General features: G+C 35.7%; 1 protein-coding gene across 2 annotated transcripts in view; it reads right to left on the minus strand.

Annotated features, from left to right (window-relative positions):
• Nucleotides 1–1,254: 1,254 nt before the first annotated feature.
• The window catches only part of LOC127671876 (coiled-coil domain-containing protein 7-like), a 68,710-nt gene continuing 51,215 nt past the window's right edge, over nucleotides 1,255–18,749 (minus strand). For both annotated transcript variants that reach the window (XM_052166945.1, XM_052166944.1), the window contains 3 exons: nucleotides 18,544–18,583; nucleotides 3,840–4,025; nucleotides 1,255–1,296 (listed from right to left, as the gene is read on the minus strand). In XM_052166945.1, coding sequence (XP_052022905.1) covers nucleotides 1,255–1,296; nucleotides 3,840–4,025; nucleotides 18,544–18,583 — 268 coding nt within the window. The remainder of the gene's footprint in view (nucleotides 1,297–3,839; nucleotides 4,026–18,543; nucleotides 18,584–18,749) is intronic.

Raw genomic sequence — 18,749 nt, forward strand, 5'->3', positions numbered from 1 at the left:
AGACTAGAGATTGGCGATATGATACAGTTTTTAAAGTCTGTCTCTGTTTCCAAGATGTGGTTTATCAAGGTAGTAAATGGGTTCATTAGCAGAAACTCAAGGCTCAATATTAAAACAATATTAAATATTACCAAGACTTTTTTAGGTGACAGATGCAGACAGTGCGGCATTTCAAAAGTCTATCATGTTTCCTTAGAGAAATCATAGAACTATGGTGCACTCACCACAATCTAAGCATAAGTATGACAGTACCCTGCTTTATTTCTCTTTTCACACAGTTCTTAAGCTGGGTAGAATTCCACGAGGAGTTTAATTATCAATACTTTTTCTTATGACCTTACAATGTTATAATGCTGACTATGCATTTTTAAGTGTAAAAGAATAGAAGCCCTTCCCACAGTAAGATAGCAAGGAAAAATGATAAGTAATGTCTAATGATCTCTGCAATAGAAAATTATACACTTTAAAGATACACACACACACACACACACATGTAAACTTAGAAAAAATATATATGTGCATAAACATTAAAAACAAGGCCAAATCCTTACTAATTGACCTGGGCCTTTGATCTAGAAAATATAAAAGTGGTAATAAAACAGAAACATACATGGCCAGACATTCTCTTCTATTTTCTGCAAGGTAATCAAAGTAAAAAAATTATGTGTGAGGCTTTGTACAAGTAAGGGGGAAAAAAACACTGACAGCTTATTTTGACTCAATAATGTAGTACCCTAACTCCTCTGAAAGAATCTACTGCTCCTTAAACATTCTGCCTCAGAAGCTCTGTCCCCTAACTGAGTAGGTTTGGTAATAATCACAGCATGATCTTCAAAGAGACTCAAGAAGGAAAATGGTAATATTTATTTGGGTGAATCAAGCAACTCAACTAGTTTCATGTTCCCATATGCACCAAGATGTGAATGGCTGGGACAACAAAAGACAGAATCTTGAGTTGTTTACAGATCTAGGTCCTGTATTTTAATAACTAAATTAATAATAACTCAGTATCACTTTAGAAGTCTAATCACAGTTTAAATCTAATTCTTAATTTAAAGGTATTTTAAACTTTTGAATTTTTAATTCCCCCTAATTTCCAATTTTTTGACATCTAAAGTTTCAAACATTTCATATTAAAAGTTAGTTGTCTAAGAGCATGAAAGCAAGTGATGATAAAAATACTTGGTTTGCTAATTTTTCTCTTAGGTGTATAAGTAATAAAACTGTGAAAACCCAGAACAAATAAAAACTGTTTTACCTTTCACCAACTGACCTTTTACTTTGATCAGATGAGATCTGTAATAAGATAAAATAACAAATACATATACAATGTTTAAAATGAGTCACATAAAATATATTCAACGCAAATTTCCTGCCCCATCCTACTTTTTTGTTGTTGAGATAGGTTCTCAACTCTGAAGCTTTGGCCAGCCTGAAACTTAGGTTGACCAAACTTGTCTTGAATTCATAGAGATCTGTCTGTCTTGACCTCTCAAGTGAGGCATGCATCATTCCAGGCTATCAAAATGGTTTTCTCAATATGACAGTCATATAAGACAAATATATTACAAAAGCTGAGAAATTATATTTGGCATAGGTTGAAATTAATAAATAGTTGGTACTGAAATTGTATTTTTTAATTAAAAGTCTACAGGGTTTTTAAAATATAATTTTAGTAGATCAAAATTATTTTAAAAATATCTATACCTATATTATTTTAAATACACTTGATATAGTTAATTATGCTAATGCACCAACAATGGTGTTTTAAAAACATAATTTAAAATATATATTAAGAATGCATACTGGAAAATTTATTGAGGTATTTGATCAAACTGAAACCTGTGCCCAATAAGTATGTTTTTATTAATAGACAAATTCCTTTCAACAATAATAGGTATTTTTCTGTAACATAGATGTTGACACTTAGTACAATGGTAAAGATTCTATATGCCTGGACACATAAATGTCAGCAGATAACTCTCTCCAACAGACACTGACCCTGGTCTACTCTCAATGTTGAGCTTGTATGGTAGAGCCAGTTCACATTTTCTGTTTGTTGCAGGAGTAGCAATACACTAATATGTCACAATGGATTTTCATACAACCATCCAGAGAACTATGGCTGAGCTAAAAAGCACCAGCAAAACCACACAGTACAGTGTTACATAGTGTTAAAAACTTATAAGTGGTTCCTGAACATTATGTCATTTTATACTTATTCATTCTTTAAAGTATTACCACATGTTCAGTTCCTGGCTGAAATAATAGCAATACTGGCCCCTTACTTAATTTAAGCTGCATTGTAAGTCAGCTGCTCTTTTTGCCATCATATTGATGAGATCACACAATAGTTTTTATTTAACAGAAGTTAACATTCAGTAGCATAGATGCCATATTTTTCCTTTATTGCTGTTTGTTTTTATATTTTTATCTCCTGACATGGATGGTAACAAGACCTATGTGAAATCAAGATTCAAGATCTGATGTCTTAGATCAGACACAAAATTTAACCTGGACAACAACAGTGCCACAGTCAGCCAAGAGTACTGGAATACCAAGATAGTGACTTTAACAGAAACAGGAGTAACATATACACAAACTACTTTTAAACTGTGGGCTTAATAAAGGAGAATAATTTACCTATTTTATCAATTCATTGCTTGTTTTCTACAAAATTAGACTTACTCCCTTACCTCAAATTTTAATTTTTCATGGCTCTTCCTGTTGAGTATTGTAAGCTAAACTGATAAATTTATTAGTTTTCCCAATTTCACTGACTCTGTTTTCAGCATGCAGCCTCTCAACTGATGAGCATGCTCTCAGCCTGGTATTCATGCCAGTGATTTTGCCTTCTCGTGTATGGTCTTGCCATAACCAACAATTCATTAGAAAATGAAGCTTTTCCAATGCAGAGGATATGGTTAGATTGAGGACATGTCAATTCCAAGATCAGGCATGTCTTATATTTGTGTGTCTCATATTTCTCTGACTTTGTAGCTTCATTGTTGTTTTTCCAGCTGTTGTAAGGTTGGGAAGAAAGACTTTTATAGACAGCCTTCTATGACATTTTCCTGGCACTGTTACAACTTTCAGCTGAGTACACTCCTGGATCCTAGTCTATAAATTAAGATAATCATGTATGCTGTCTGGGACATGAAGTTCTTTGGGAATTTATTATAAAGATAACAATAACTAAATGAAATTATACATTTAATTCTTCATCTCTTTTTCTTTAACTAGAAAAACTTTAGAAAATAGGGGGAAAATGTGTACAAGGAACAAACTAGGAAGAACCTGAACATGATAGAATACATAGTACTTTCCACTGACTAACAGAAAACCTGTGTGACTACAGTAGAAAGTACACTTTAGTATATAACATAAATATCATTGTGAGTATGCACAAAGACCTGCAGGCTAATTAAAGAAGAGGCTCAGATCCCAGGAAAGGATCAGACCTAACAAAGCATTTAAGAAAGCATATTTTGGGTTAGGGAGGGGTAAAGCTTCTGAATCCACAGTGTAACAGGAACAAAATAAAATATTTTTTAGGATTCTTCTCTAAAATTTTGCATTTATATTGGATTTTATCCATTTTAAACAGTATATCTTTAGTTTTTAAAACATTATTTTCTTCCTGTTCTAAAAAATATCCTTAAATCATCACAAAAATTGATAACATAGTTGGTATTTCAGATGACAATGAATCCATACATCTAAAGGGTAAAAATCAACACTCTAAATAAATAAAAAGTAATTTATACAAATAAAGTAAGAAAGATAGGAAAAATTACTGTAAATCATATACCAACTGCTTTGGTCATTTTCTTCCTCACCTGATCCTTCCTTTGTTCACTCGACTGTATGTCACTCTTCTTTGGTAAGGAATCTTTTGTATCTTCACCCTTAACCTTTGATTTACTGTGACCCCGGTCCAATTTTGTTTTATTCTTTTCTTCTTTAAACATCTCCGTCTTTTGATGTAAGACACTGTCGACTTGAGTCTTATTTCTTTCAGCTTCCTGATTGTAAGAAATCAGTTTGTCCTTTTTAAGTCACATTTCCCTCTAAAATGCTCATACAACAGGAATCTATACACACTGACATATACATTATCTCTAACTGACCTGATGAAATTAAGTTAAACCATCTGCTATAATTCAACAGCTTTATAATTAGAATTAATAAAAGCTATTTGCATGTTGGAAAAAGGTTTAAAAAGCATTTTCCACTTTTATCTCCTTAAAATAAAGCCTAGGCATTTTCCCAAGTTGCAATAACGTGTTCAAGGTCATGATAAACAATGACACTCTAAAAAGACCTCTAATGGGGTGGGGGTGTTTAATATACCAAGTATCAGAATTTGTTCTACAAAGAAAAATTTGAAAAAGAAAATTCACAGCAAAAAAGCTCCCTCATTACATAGAAAAATTACTCAATATATGTATTCTTTGGTATGTTTATGGATATACATTTGATGGCACATATACTATATTATGTTATACACATATAATATTGTCTTTTTATTCAAAATGTTATATTTTTACGTCAAAAATATATAGTCACAAAATAGGTATCAGAATATATTTAGTAAAATGACATTTTCAAATTTTTGAATATTTTACCAGTGAACATTTGGTCATTTCAAACCTTTTACTATTAAAATTCATTACACTTTAATTGAAGGTTTGTGAGCATTTTTTCCTTAGGAAAAAGTATTAGAAATAAACTTGATAAATGAAATGGTTACATTTCCCCAAGAATTTCAATGAATATTTTCTTTCAAAAAATAGTTCATGCTGATATAAATATGGGAAAGATTGTACACTTGGCTTATACCCAAAAGCATTAGATATATCTCTTCCTTAAGTTTTATCAAAATTGTAGGTGAGACACATCTATTGTTAAAGTGAAATTTAATAATCAATGAGGTTGATACATACATGTCTGTGTTTTATTGAGCATGTTTGGTTTTTAACCACAATTTACTTATTTGGGTTTCTTGTGTATTTCAGGGAAGTTTATAAAATATCTTTATATAAAATATTTGATACTCTCTATGTTGTATATATACCTGGGCAGGATTCTCAGTATCATGGCTTTCAGTTCCAGAGCATGCTCTTCCTGAGCCATGCAGAGCAACTAATATTCGTAGATAGATAACCAATTTGTGATAGAAAGGCTGGGCTCTTATAACTTTCAAACCAGAGATCACAGTTGAGGACAACCAAAACCACAATTTACAACTTGAAAATTGTAAATTTAGGGGATGCTGAAGATATGGCTAACTAGTTGAGCACTGAATGTCCTTCCCAAAGACTCAGAATTTACATTTACATCATCTACATGGTAGCTCACAACTGCTGGTGACTTCAGCTCCAAGGGATCTAGAGCAAATTTTTAGCCTCTGAGGGCATTGCACACACATGACACACAGACAAAACAACCATACACTTAAAGTAAATAAAATAAAATAAAACAAAATAAAATAAAATAAAGTTGTAAACAGTAAACTCAAACTCATCTTTTGGATAATAATCTTCAGAAAGGTTTGCTTTACCAGGATGCCTGATCTTTTCACAATGTGATATTTAGTTTTTGTCCTTTTGATACAAACTAGAGTCACCTGGGGAGAGAGAGCCTCAACTGAAGAAATGCCTTCATCAAATTGGCCTGTGGGCATTCCTGTGGGCATTTTCTGGATCAATGGTTAATAGAGTAGGCTTCAGCCCATTGTGGGTGGTGCCACCCATAGGTAGGAGGTCCAAGGAAGCTAGCTGAGCAAAAGCAGCAAGCAAGACAGTAAGCAGTTTCCTCCCTGGCTCCTGCCTTTATCCCTGCTTGAGTTCCTGTCCTGACTTCCCTCAGTGATCAGGACATGTAAGCCAAATAAACCTTTTCCTTCCCAGGCTGCTTTGGCCAGTGTTTTATAGCAGCAACAGAAAGCAACACTGACATGATGATCTTGTCATCACATTCACAGCTATGCTGGGATGCATGCAACCCACACTGGTCATTCTGTGGCTAGACAATAAAGTATCACTCGATTATCATTTATGTTCATTTGTAACTCTAGTACTTTAAAACAAAGTATTTTTCATGTAAATCTTCAATTTTATCAGAAAATGTTTGTAATTCCTCTTTCAATTAATTTTGTAATGTTTTTTAATGTTTACCATTTTATCTGCATTACTTTTCATGATAATCTTCAATTTTAACATGTTTTTCTTTCTTTCTTTCTTTCTTTTTTTTTTTTTCCCGAGACAGGATTTCACTGTGTAGTCCTGGATGTCCTGGAACTCACTTTGTAGACCAGGCTGGCCTTGAACTCAGAGATCAGCCTGCTACCACCGTCCACCATTTAACATGTTTTTCTATATATTCCTTATATTTTATAAAAATGTTTTTCATGTAAATCTCTGATTTTTATCACAAAATGTTTTCAATTCCACCTTCAATTAATTTAGAAAGGTTTTTATGTCTACCATTTTATCTGTATAATTTTCCATGAAATAGTCAATTTTAACATGTTTTTCTATATATTTCTTGAATTTTATCAGAAATAATTTCCATGTAAATCTGCAATTTTGCCTGAAAATGTTTATAATTCCACTTTCAATTGACTTTGAATTATTTTTATGCCTATCATTTTATCTGTATAATTTTCCATGATAATCTTCAATTTTAGCATGTTTTTCTATATATTTCTTCAATTTTATCAGAAATATTTTCCATGTAAATCTTCAACTTTATCAGAAAACGTTTATAATTTCACTTTCAGTCAACTTAGGAATACTTTTATGCCTACCATTATTATATCTATATAAAAATGTCCACGATAATCTTCAATTTTAACATTTTTCTACAATTTATCAGAAATATTTTCCATATAAATCTTCAATTCTATCATAAATTGCTTCTACTTCCTTTTTAATTAATTTAGCAATGTTTTTATATCTACCACTCTTTAATTTTCCATAAAAATTGTCAAATTTAACATGTTTTTCTGTGTATCTCTTCTATTTTATCAGAAATATTTTCCATATAAATCTTCAATTTTATCATAAAATGTTTTTACTTCCTCTTTCTTTCTTTCTTTCTTTCTTTCTTTCTTTCTTTCTTTCTTTCTTTCTCTCTTTCTTTTTTTTTCTTTCTTTTTTTTTTTTTTTTTAAAAATCCCATTCGGATTTTTTTTAGAACTTTTTTTTTTTTTGAGTACACCATTGCTCTCTTCAGACACACTAGAAGAGGGCATCAGATCCCATTACAGATGGTGGTGAGCCACTGTGTGGTTGCTGGGAATTGAACTCAGGATCCCTGGAAGAGCAGTCGGTGCTCTTAACCACTGAGCCATCTCTCCAGCCCTTTACTTCCTTTTTCAATAAATGAACATGCTTTTCAAAAAAAAAAAAAAAAACCCAAAAAAGCAAAAAACAATCAGTACTATATTAGTCTATCTTTTCCATAAATGCTTACTTGGTGCGACTATTTTATTCTTCTATAAGAACTTTTAGTACTAAAACTTGTTAAATACTATATTATCATATTAATTTAGTGCATCCCTGCTTTACATTCAGCACCACAAGTGGAAATGCTTTTTATCACTGAAACCTTACAGTATTCATTCATATTGGATGAGGATAACTGCATGAATTGTTCTTCTTTTACACAACCAAGGTTCTTGTCCCTTACATCTTATAGTAGTTTTCTTATGCTCAAAAATTGTCGGGAGCCATAATGGGACAAGCTAATATACTAGCTTGTGATCATCCTGAAATGGCCTGCCTTGAATGAACCCTCATTAAGCAAGGCTGTGTGGGACTAATTTTAGGAAAGCTTCCTGCTATTAATATGCTTTTCCTGTTATTATTAAACATATATAATATAACATATCAATAAGTAATCGCACATCCCTTTGGGGCAGATGTCTGCAGATCCACGAAGATGTACTGCCTTAGTGATGGCTATGTAGACAAATAGATGACTTAAGTTTTAATGATGATCCTATAAGAATTATTAAAATTATATCTATGATTATTAAGCTCTTTTATAATGGGACTGCTACTATGTCCTTATCTGATAGTCAAAACTGCAGTGAGAACTCTGCCAGTCTCCCAAATGTCACAAGTTAATCTAAGTTAACTTAGATGGCAACCAAACTTTCTCCTACTCAGAGCACATTCCAAGAGGTTGTACAATTAACCAAAGGTCATAAAAAGGGAACTAGAATTTATTATTGGTGCTAGAACAAAAGATAAAATATTGACTGGGTTTATCTATACAAAACTTCACTTATAACTTAGTTATGATTTTAAACTTTCAAAGAACTTGTGAAAGACAAGTGATAGATATTGAGGTAGATATGGATATAGATATCCTAATGGATATGCAGGCAAACATTCTCTGTTGTAAACTTCTATTTCAATTTATTGGTTTGATTTTTGTGTGAACTTGTGATGAACTTTGTAACATGTGAGATCATGTATTCTGAAAGATGTATAAGTACTGAAGTCAAAAGAGAGAAACTTTTTTTTCTCTCTCTCTCCCTCTTTCACCTTCTCTCTTACTCTCTCCCTCACTTTTTACCTTTCCCCACCTAGAAGAATTTTTCCCTTTCCCACTTAGGATTTTTCTGCTTTTCCCCTTAGATAGCTTTCAAAGGAAACCTTTTACAACTTAGTAATAAACTTATTAACCACCTCTCCAAGTCTCCCATTTTTCTCCCTGTGGCTTCTGACTAGCAGGCTGAAAGAGCCCAGCAGTTCCTGCGGAGACAGTACAAAGACAATTTACCTAATCTTTAGCAGTTTGAGGAAGAGGTGCTAAATCCCAGAAGCTACAGTTTCTGGCCTCAGAAGATTATAGAAGATAGGCTAGGACCTAGGGCTTAGTTAGCCCACTGATTAGTGAAAATCAGTTAAGGACAGGTGAATAATCTAAATCTGTGTGGCTTGAAATGAAAGCACCCCTGATTGAAAGAAAGCACCCCTGCGTGAAATGAATCATTCCCCCTCCTCTGAAAGAAAGCAATTCCAGGCCTGAAAAAAGGCCACACTACCCCACTCCACCCCACCCCCACCCCAACCCCCACCCCTAGCCTGAAAGAAGACACTCTGATCGGTTGCTGATAATTATTTAGCTCTAAGAGTTAAATCTATGTGTTTGGCCTGAAAGAAGGCATCTAGTAGGTTATTGATAAATACATAGCTGTCTGTCACTTAAGTAGTTTTATTGGCTAGTATTAAGCACTGGCCTGCTATCTTGTACTGTTCCTGTTAAGTGTAAATAGTTTGTAGTTATCAGGGGAGATTCCAACAACTACTGCTAGCATCAATGTAAATCAGCATGGGACAAAGTAAATCTAGAGACAGAGAGTTTTTTATTGATATTATTAAGAATACTCTCAAGAAAAAAAGGCATTGAGGTTAGCACTAATTATGCTACTTTTAGGCATTTAGTTGGTACAATCTAGTTGCAGTTAACAATTCCTTAGTGACAACCAAGAGTTTATATGGGCTTACTTTAGTAATAATCACCTCTATTAAACTTGTTTACATCCACATCTCATTTTAAAACACACATACATACACACACACACACACACACACACACACACACACACCACAGTTTCTTTTTTTTTATTTTTCAAATGAGAAAACTCATGTAGACTCACAGAATTTATGAAGAATGACGATTTTATTATTCTTATGTTTTTTCTTTCTTTTTTATTTTTTATTCGATATAATTTTTTATTTACATTTCAAATGATTTCCCCTTTTCTAGCCCCCCACTCCCCGAAAGTCCCGTAAGCCCCCTTCTCTTCCCCTGTCCTCCCACCCACCCCTTCCCACTTCCCCGTTCTGGTTTTGCCGAATACTGCTTCACTGAGTCTTTCCAGAACAAGGGGCCACTCCTCCTTTCTTCTTGTACCTCATTTGATGTGTGGATTATGTTTTGGGTATTCCAGTTTTCTAGGTTAATAACCACTTATTAGTGAGTGCATACCATGATTCACCTTTTGAGTCTGCGTTACCTCACTTAGTATGATGTTCTCTAGCTCCATCCATTTGCCTAAGAATTTCATGAATTCATTGTTTCTAATGGCTGAATAGTACTCCATTGTGTAGATATACCACATTTTTTGCATCCACTCTTCTGTTGAGGGATACCTGGGTTCTTTCCAGCATCTGGCAATTATAAATAGGGCTGCTATGAACATAGTAGAGCATGTATCCTTATTACATGGTGGGGAATCCTCTGGGTATATGCCCAGGAGTGGTATAGCAGGATCTTCCACACCACAGTTTCTTTATCCATTAAACTATTTATGGACATGTAAGCTGATTCCATAACTGGGCTAATGGCAGTAGTTACTAGAATGAACATGGATGTATGTCTCTGGTGTACTCACTTAGGTTCCTTTGGGTATATACCCAGGAATGGTATATCTGGTACTATCTGTCTCTTCATTCTTCGTAAATTTTTTTGTTAAATTCGGTACAGAGATAATCAGCATATATTGCTATTATATCTTGTTGATAGATTATTTTTTATTAGCATGCAGTGATCTATTTCCCTTCTGACATTATTTGACTTGATGTCTATCTATCTTTTTTTTTAATATTTTTATTTTCTTTATTCTTTGTTTACATTCCAAATGATTTCCCCTTTCCCAGATTCCCCCCTCCCCATATATCCCATAAACCTTCTTCTCTCCATCCATTCTCCAATCACTTCCCTCCCTTTTCTCTGTCCTTATATTCCCCTCCAATGCTAGATCAATCCTTTCCAGGATCAGGACCCTCTCTATACTTCTTCATGGGAGTCATTTGTTATGCGATTTGTGTCTTGGGTATTCAGGGCTTCTGGGCTAATTAATATCTACTTATCAGACATTGCATTCCATGTGTATTCTTTTGTGATTGGGTTACCTCACTTAGGATGATATTTTCCAGATCAAACCATTTGCCTAAAAATTGTGTGAATTCATTGTTTCTAATTGCTGAGTAGTATCCACTGTGTAAATATACCACATTTTCTGTATCCATTCCTCCTTTGAGGGGCATCTGGGTTCTTTCCAGCTTCTGGCTATTATAAATAAGGCTGCTATGAACATAATGGAGCATGTGTCTTTATTGCATGTCGGGGAATCCTTTGGGTATATGCCCAGGAGAGGTATAGCAGGGTCCTCCGGAAGTGTCATGTCCAGTTTTCTGAAGAACCACCAGACTGATTTCCAAAGTGTTTGTACCATCTTACAGCCCCACCAGCAGTGGAGGAGTGTTCCTCTTTCTCTACATCCTTGCCAACACCTGCTGTCTCCTGAGTTTTTGACCTTAGCCATTCTGACTGGTATAAGGTGAAATCTCAGGGTTGTTTTGATCTGCATTTCCCTAATGACTAATGATGCTGAGCACTTCTTAAGGTGCCTCTTGGCCATCCGAATTTCTTCAGGTGAAAATTCTTTGTTTAGATCTGTACCTCATTTTTAATAGGGTTATTTGTTTCCCTGGGGTCTAACTTCTTGAGTTCTTTGTATATATTGGATATTAGCCCTCTATCAGATGTAGGGTTGGTGAATATCCATTCCCAATTTGATGGCTGCTGTTTTGTCCTTTTAACAGTGTCCTTTGCCTTACAGAAACTTTGTAATTTTATGAGGTCCCATTTGTCAATTCTTGATCTTAGAGCATAAGCTATTGGTGATCTGTTCAGGAACTTTTCCCCTGTGCCCATGTCCTCAAGGGTCTTCCCCAGTTTCTTTTCTATTAGTTTCAGTGTGTCTGGTTTTACATGGAGGTCCTTGATCCACTTGGAGTGAAGTTTAGTACATGGAGATACGAATGGATTAATTCGCATTCTTCTGCATGCTGACCTCCAATTGAACCAGCACCATTTGTTGAAAAGGCTATCTTTTTTCCACTGGATGTTTTCAGCTCCTTTGTCGAAGATCAAGTGACCATAGATGTGTGGATTCATTTCTGGATCTTCAATTCTATTCCATTGGTCCACTTGTCTGTCACTGTGCCAATACCATGCAGTTTTTAACACTATTGCTCTGTAGTATTGCTTGAAGTCAGGGATACTGATTCCCCCAGAATTTCTTTTGTTGTTGAGAATAGTTTTAGCTATCCTGGGTTTTTTGTTATTCCAGATGAATTTGAGAATTGCTTTTTCTAACTCTGTGAAGAAATGAGTTGGGATTTTGATGGGGATTGCATTGAATCTGTAGATCGCTTTTGGCAAGATGGCCATTTTAACGATATTAATCCTGCCAATCCACGAGCATGGCAGATTTTTCCATTTTCTGGGGTCTTCTTTGATTTCTTTCTTCAGAGACCTGAAGTTCTTGTTGTATAGATCTTTCACTTGTTTGGTTAGAGTCACACCAAGATACTTTATATTGTTTGTGGCTATTGTGAAGGGTGTTATTTCCCTAAATTCTTTCTCAGCCTGCTTATCCTTTGAGTATAGGAAGGCAACTGATTTGCTTGAGTTGATTTTATAACCAGCCACTTTGCTGAAGTTGTTTATCAGCTGTAGGAGTTCTCTGGTGGAGGTTTTCGGGTCACTTAAGTAGACTATCTTGTCATCTGCAAATAGTGATAATTTGACTTCTTCCTTTGCAAATTGTAGCCCCCTGACCGTTTTATGTTGTCTAATTGCTCTAGCTAGAACTCCAAGTACTATAGTGAAAAGATATGGAGAGAGAGGACAGCCTTGTCTAGTCCCTGATTTTAGTGGGATTGCTTCAAGTTTCTCTCGGTTTAGTTTGATGTTCGCTACCAGTTTGCTGTATATTGCTTTAACGATGTTCAGGTATGGGCCTTGAATTCCTGTTCTTTCCAAGACTTTTAGCATGAAAGGATGCTGAATTTTGTCAAATGCTTTTCCTGCATCTAATGAGATGATCATATGGCTTTTTCTTTGAGTTTGTTTATGTAGTGGATAGCATTGATGGATTTCCTTATATTGAACCATCTCTGCATCCCTGGGATGAAGTCTACTTGATCATGGTGGATGATCGTTTTGATGTGTTCTTGGATTTGGTTGGCAAGAATTTTATTCAGTATTTTTGCATCAATATTCATAAGGGAAATTGGCCTGAAGTTCTCTTTCTTTGTTGGATCTTTGTGTGGTTTTGGTATCAGTGTAATTGTGGCTTCATAGAATGAGTTGGGTAGAGTTCCTTCCATTTCTATTTTGTGGAATAGTTTGAAGAGTATTGGTGTTAGGTCTTCTATGAAGGCCTGATAGAATTCTGCACTGAAGCCATCTGGTCCCGTGCTTTTTTTGGTTGGGAGACTTTCTATGACTCTTTTTATTTCTTCAGGTGTTATGGGACTGTTTAGTTGATCTATTTGATCCTGATTTAGTTTTGGTGTCGGATATCTGTCTAGGAAACTGTCCATTTCCTCCAGATTCTCCAGTTGTGTTGCGTATAGGCTTTTGTAGTAGGATCTAATGATGTTTTGAGTTTCCTCAGTTTCTGTTGTTATATCTCCCTTTTCATTTCTAAGTTTGTTAATCTGTATACTGTCTCTGTGTCCTTTAGTTAGTCTGGCTAAGGGTTTATCTATCTTGTTGATTTTCTCAAAGAACCAGCTCCTGGTTTTGTTGATTTCTTTGTATGGTTCTCTTTGTTTCTACTTGATTGATTTTGGCCCTGAGTTTGATGATTTCCTGCCTTCTAGTTCTCCTGGGTGAAATAGCTTCTTTTTGTTCCAGGGCTTTCAGGTGTGTCATTAAGCTGTTAGTATATGCTCTCTCCATTTTCTTTTTGGAGGCACTCAGGGCTATGAGTTTTCCTCTTAGCACTGCTTTCATTGTGTCCCATAGATTTGGGTATGTTGTGTCTTCATTTTCATTAAGTTCTAAAAAGTCTTTAATTTGTTTCTTTATTTCTTCCTTGACCAAGGCATCATTGAGCAAAATATTGTTCAGTTTCCACATGTATGTGGGTTTTCTGTTGTTTTTGTTGTTATTGAAGACCACTTTTACTCCATAGTGATCTTATAGGAGGCATGGGATTAGTTCAATCTTCTTATATTTGTTGAGGTCTGTCTTGTGACCAATTATATGGTTGATTTTGGAGAAGGTACCATGAGGTGCTGAGAAAAAGGTATCTTCTTTTGCTTTAGGATAGAATGTTCTATATATATCTGTTAAATCTAATTCGTCCAAAGCTTCAATTAGTTTCATTGTGTCCCTGTTCAGTTTCTGTTTTCCTGATCAGTCCATTGAGGAAAGTGCAGTGTTGAAGTCACCCACAATTATTGTGTTATGTGCAATGTGTGCTTTAAGTTTTAATAAAGTTTCTTTTATGAATGAAGGTGCCCTTGCATTTGGAGCATAGATGTTCAGGATTGAGAGTTCTTCTTGTTGTATTTTTCCTTTGACCAGCAAGAAGTGTCCCTCAGAGTCTCTTTTGATGACTTTGGGTTGAAAGTCAATTTTATCTGATATTAGAATGGCTACTCCAGCTTGTTTCCTGAGACCATTTGCTTGTAAAATTGTCTTCCAGCCTTTTACTCTAAGGTAGTGTTTGTCTTTGACCCTGAGGTGTGTTTCCTGTATGCAGCAAAATGTAGGGTCCTCTTTACGTATCCAGTCGGTTAGTCTATGTCTTTTTATTGGGGCATTGAGTCCATTGATGTTAAGAGATATTAAGGAATAGTTATTGCTACTTCCTGTCATTTTTGATGTTATTTTAAAAATTTGATTGGTTAACTTCTTTTGGGTTTGATGAGAGAAGGTTACTATTTTGCTTTTTCCAGGGTGAAGTTTCCCTCCTTGTATTGGTGTTTTCCTCCTATTATCCTTTGTAGGGCTGAGTTTGTGGATAGATATTGGGTAAACTTGGTTTTGTCATGGAATATCTTAGTTTCTCCATCTATGGTGATTGAGAGTTTTGCTGGGTATAGTAGTTTTGGCTGGCATTTGTGTTCTCTTAGAGTCTGCATGAGATCTGCCCAGGATCTTCTAGCTTTCATAGTCTCAGGTGAAAAGTCTGGTGTGATTCTGATAGGTCTTCCTTTATATGTTACTTGGCCTTCTTTTCTTACTGCCTTTAATATTCTTTCTTTGTTTAGTACATTTGGGGTTTTGGTTATTATGTGATGGGAGGTATTTCTGTTCTGGTCCAGTCTGTTTGGAATTCTGTAGGCTTCTTGTATATTCATGGGCATCTCTCTCTTTAGGTTAGGAAAGTTTTCTTCCATAATTTTATTGAAGATATTTGCTGGCCCTTTAAGTTGTAAATCTTCATTCTCATCTATGCCTATAATCCTTAGGTTTGTTCTTCTCATTGTGTCCTGGATTTCCTGGATGTTTTGGGTTACAAGCTTTTTGCATTCTGCATTTTCTTTAACTGTTGAGTCCATGGTTTCTATGGTATTTTCAGCATCTGAGATTCTTCCTTCTATCTCTTGTATTCTGTTGTTGATATTTGCATCTATGTCCCCTGATTTCTTCCCAAGGTTTTCTATCTCCAAAGTTGTCTCCCTTTGAGTTTTCTTAGTTGTTTCTACTTCTGATTTTAGATCCTGGATGGTTTTGCTTAGCTCCTTCACTTTCTTGTTTGTGCTTTCCTGTAATTCTTTAAGAGATTTTTGTGTTTCCTCTTTTATGACTTCAGCCTGTTGACCAAAGTTCTCCTGCATTTCTTTAAGTGATTTTTGCGTTTCCTCCTTATTGGCTTTTGTATTCTCCTGAATTTCTTTCAATGATTTTTGTGTTTCCCTTGTAAGGGCTTCTAACTTTTGATTCATTTTCTCCTGAATTTCTTTAAGTATGTCCTTCATGTGTTCCTCTACCAGCATCATGACCAGTGATTTTAAATCCAAATCTTGTTTTTCTGGTGTGATGGGGTATCCAGGACAAGCTGCTAAAGGAGTATTGGGTTCAGATGCTGCCCTGTTGCCTTGATTTCTGTTAGTGATGTTCCTGTGTTTGCCTTTTGCCATCTAGTTCTCACTGGTGTTAGTTGGTCTTGTCAATGCTGGACTCACCAGTGCAAGCTGCCTCTTACCAGCTGGCCTCTGGTGCACAGCTGACCTCCTGCACTGCCTGGAGACAGGGTGCTGTGGCCCAGGCTGTTCAGATCCCGAAGCAGACACGTGAAGGCTCCTGCCTGGGGCCTGCTGGACTCACCAGAGCACACTGACTCTTCCCAGCCGGCCTCCTGGGTGCCCCTCTGGCCTCTTGCAGAGCCTGGAGATGTGGTGTTGTAGCCCAGGCTGTTCTGGATCCTGAAGCAGAGATATGAAGGCTCCTGCCAGTGGCCTCAGGACTGGAACCTAAGCTTTGTGGTGCAGACCCACCGGAGCAAGCTGTGTGCTCCCAGTCTGCCTCCGGGTGCACACCAGGCCTCTTGCACTTCCTGGAGACCAAGTGCTGTGGCCCAGGCTGTTCAGATCCCGAAGCAGACACCTGAAGCTCTTTGTATGTTTATATCTTATGTTAATTTTTGTTTGGCTAGAACTTGAGAAAGAACAGAAACAGAACACATACTCATTGTATTAAATTTAATTGGAAGAATAAGAGCCAGTTCTTTCTTCCTCCCTTCTTTTCCTTCCTTCCTTCCTTCCTTCCTTCCTTCCTTCCTTCCTTCCTTCCTTCCTTCCTTCCTTCCTTTCTTCCTTCTTTTCTTCCTTTCTTCTCCATGTGTATGGTCATCTGAGTGCGGGTATGTGCAGATCTGTGTGCAGTTGCCTGTGGAGTTCAGTAGAGAGTGTCAGATCCCCTGGTGCTGGGGATAAAGGCTGTTGTGATCCATCTGGCAAGGGTAGGAACCAAGTTCCAGTATTTTGCAAGAGTAGTATGTAGTGTGTGTGTGTTTCTTTTTTTAAATTAAGTTATTTATTGCCTCAGACAAGCCACAGGACCAGGTTCAATTGCAGGTTGAAATGAGTGGTGTTGGCAGTTGCAGGGAGTGTGGATGAGGGGCTAAAGTAGCTTACTTTTGGTAATATTTTTCTTCTTTAACCCTTTGCTATTCTAAAGCCAATAAACTCTGGCTTCCAATAATTAATGCCTATTAATAGCAGCTGGGGATTAAGAGAAGAAGTCTTAGTGGTTTTTCTCTGGCTCAAGGATCCTTTCCTGGTTAGCCAGGTGAGAGGCTTGGAGTTCATAAACTGTTTATAAGCCAAAAAGAAAAGAAAAGGTAGAAAGGGAGTATTCAAACATACAGACATACGCGCATGCATATATGCATACACACACACAAACACACACACACACACACACACACACACTTTGGTCAGGCCTGACCACCTATCTTTCCAACTCGACAAGTAGCAGTGCATATTTATGCACATACACATATACCTAGACACATATGTATGTACATACATATAGACAGACATACAGACACACATATAGATACATATATATTTATATACACATTTTGTGGATGGGGAAAAGTTCTAATATAAAATTACCTCATAGATGAAATATTATACAGAAGAGGAGTTACAGAAGGATGTTGATAGTAAGTACAAAGCAGTGTTTCAACACCACATTACTCACAATATCCATGAAACAATTATAATAAATTAAAAAATGGACTATTAAGGCAAAAGAAACCAAGAAAGATATCCTAAAACAATCCTGATTTTAAAATTATTATAGAAGATTTTTAAAGTAGCCATCAGGCAGTGCCCATCCATCTATGAATGAATTTACTGAAATCTCACCAAGCATAAACTTTAATAAATAGCCAAATGGCAACAACTATAATATTAACAATTATATCATGGTTTTAAAACTGAATGTAGGGACAGAATAGCAAGTTAGGACAATGAAAAAGTGAAACCAGTTATATGTATCAATGTAAAATATGAAAATACAGAAATAAACTTTTTACAAACATAAGGAATATGAAGAGAAATTCAGATTTCTACCACCCAAGTGTATTTTCATACAGGAACAGAAAGAGGCAAAAACATGTTTGGCAAACATACTCAAGATGCTGAGCACTTGCCAACTTAGTGTGTTAAGAACAGTCATGTGTTCACGCAACTCAACCAAATTGTTGGAAAGCAATGAAAAAGAGAAAATAAGAAAGGACCCAAGCATCACACAGGAAAATGACAATTTGAAGACTGTATCTTATCAGAAAAACCAAAGTCAAATAAAAATATAAAAACATCTTTAAAGTGTAAAACACTTGTAAATTTTCTTTAATAAAGCAATTATTTTAAGAAAACATTAGAAAACTATATTGTTCTTATTGAAATATGAGAGGAAACACTATCTAATTAAAAAACCCCAAGTAACAATCACGACAAAAAACAAATCTCTAATAACCAGTCAGGGATCTTAGTAGGACCTGGAAACTGGAAAAGAAATGCATGGCAAAAAGCCAGAAATATAGTTAGGCTTCTGATGGGACTCAGCCACCTCAGAGGACAGCAGAGTTCCAAAAGGGCAGATGACCCATCAAAATGGAGCACTTATGATTCAAATCAGAAGTGGCATGCAAAAGATAATTTTTAATGAATTATTATAGAAATAAACTCAGAGGAAATATCTTACTTGGATTTGAAGCTCTTCTTCTCTGCTTGGAGATAATTTCCTGTAATTAAAAGATTTTTTTAAAAAAATAATAATATTTGAAAACACATCAGTGCTTTGCTTTCCCCAAGACTTCAGACCACTTAAAATCTTAAAAGAAATTTCGCTCATGTGTGTGCACACATGCACACACACACACACACACACACACACACACACACACACAC

The sequence above is a fragment of the Apodemus sylvaticus genome, chromosome 21 (assembly GCF_947179515.1).
Source record: "Apodemus sylvaticus chromosome 21, mApoSyl1.1, whole genome shotgun sequence".
Lineage (NCBI taxonomy): Eukaryota > Metazoa > Chordata > Mammalia > Rodentia > Muridae > Apodemus > Apodemus sylvaticus.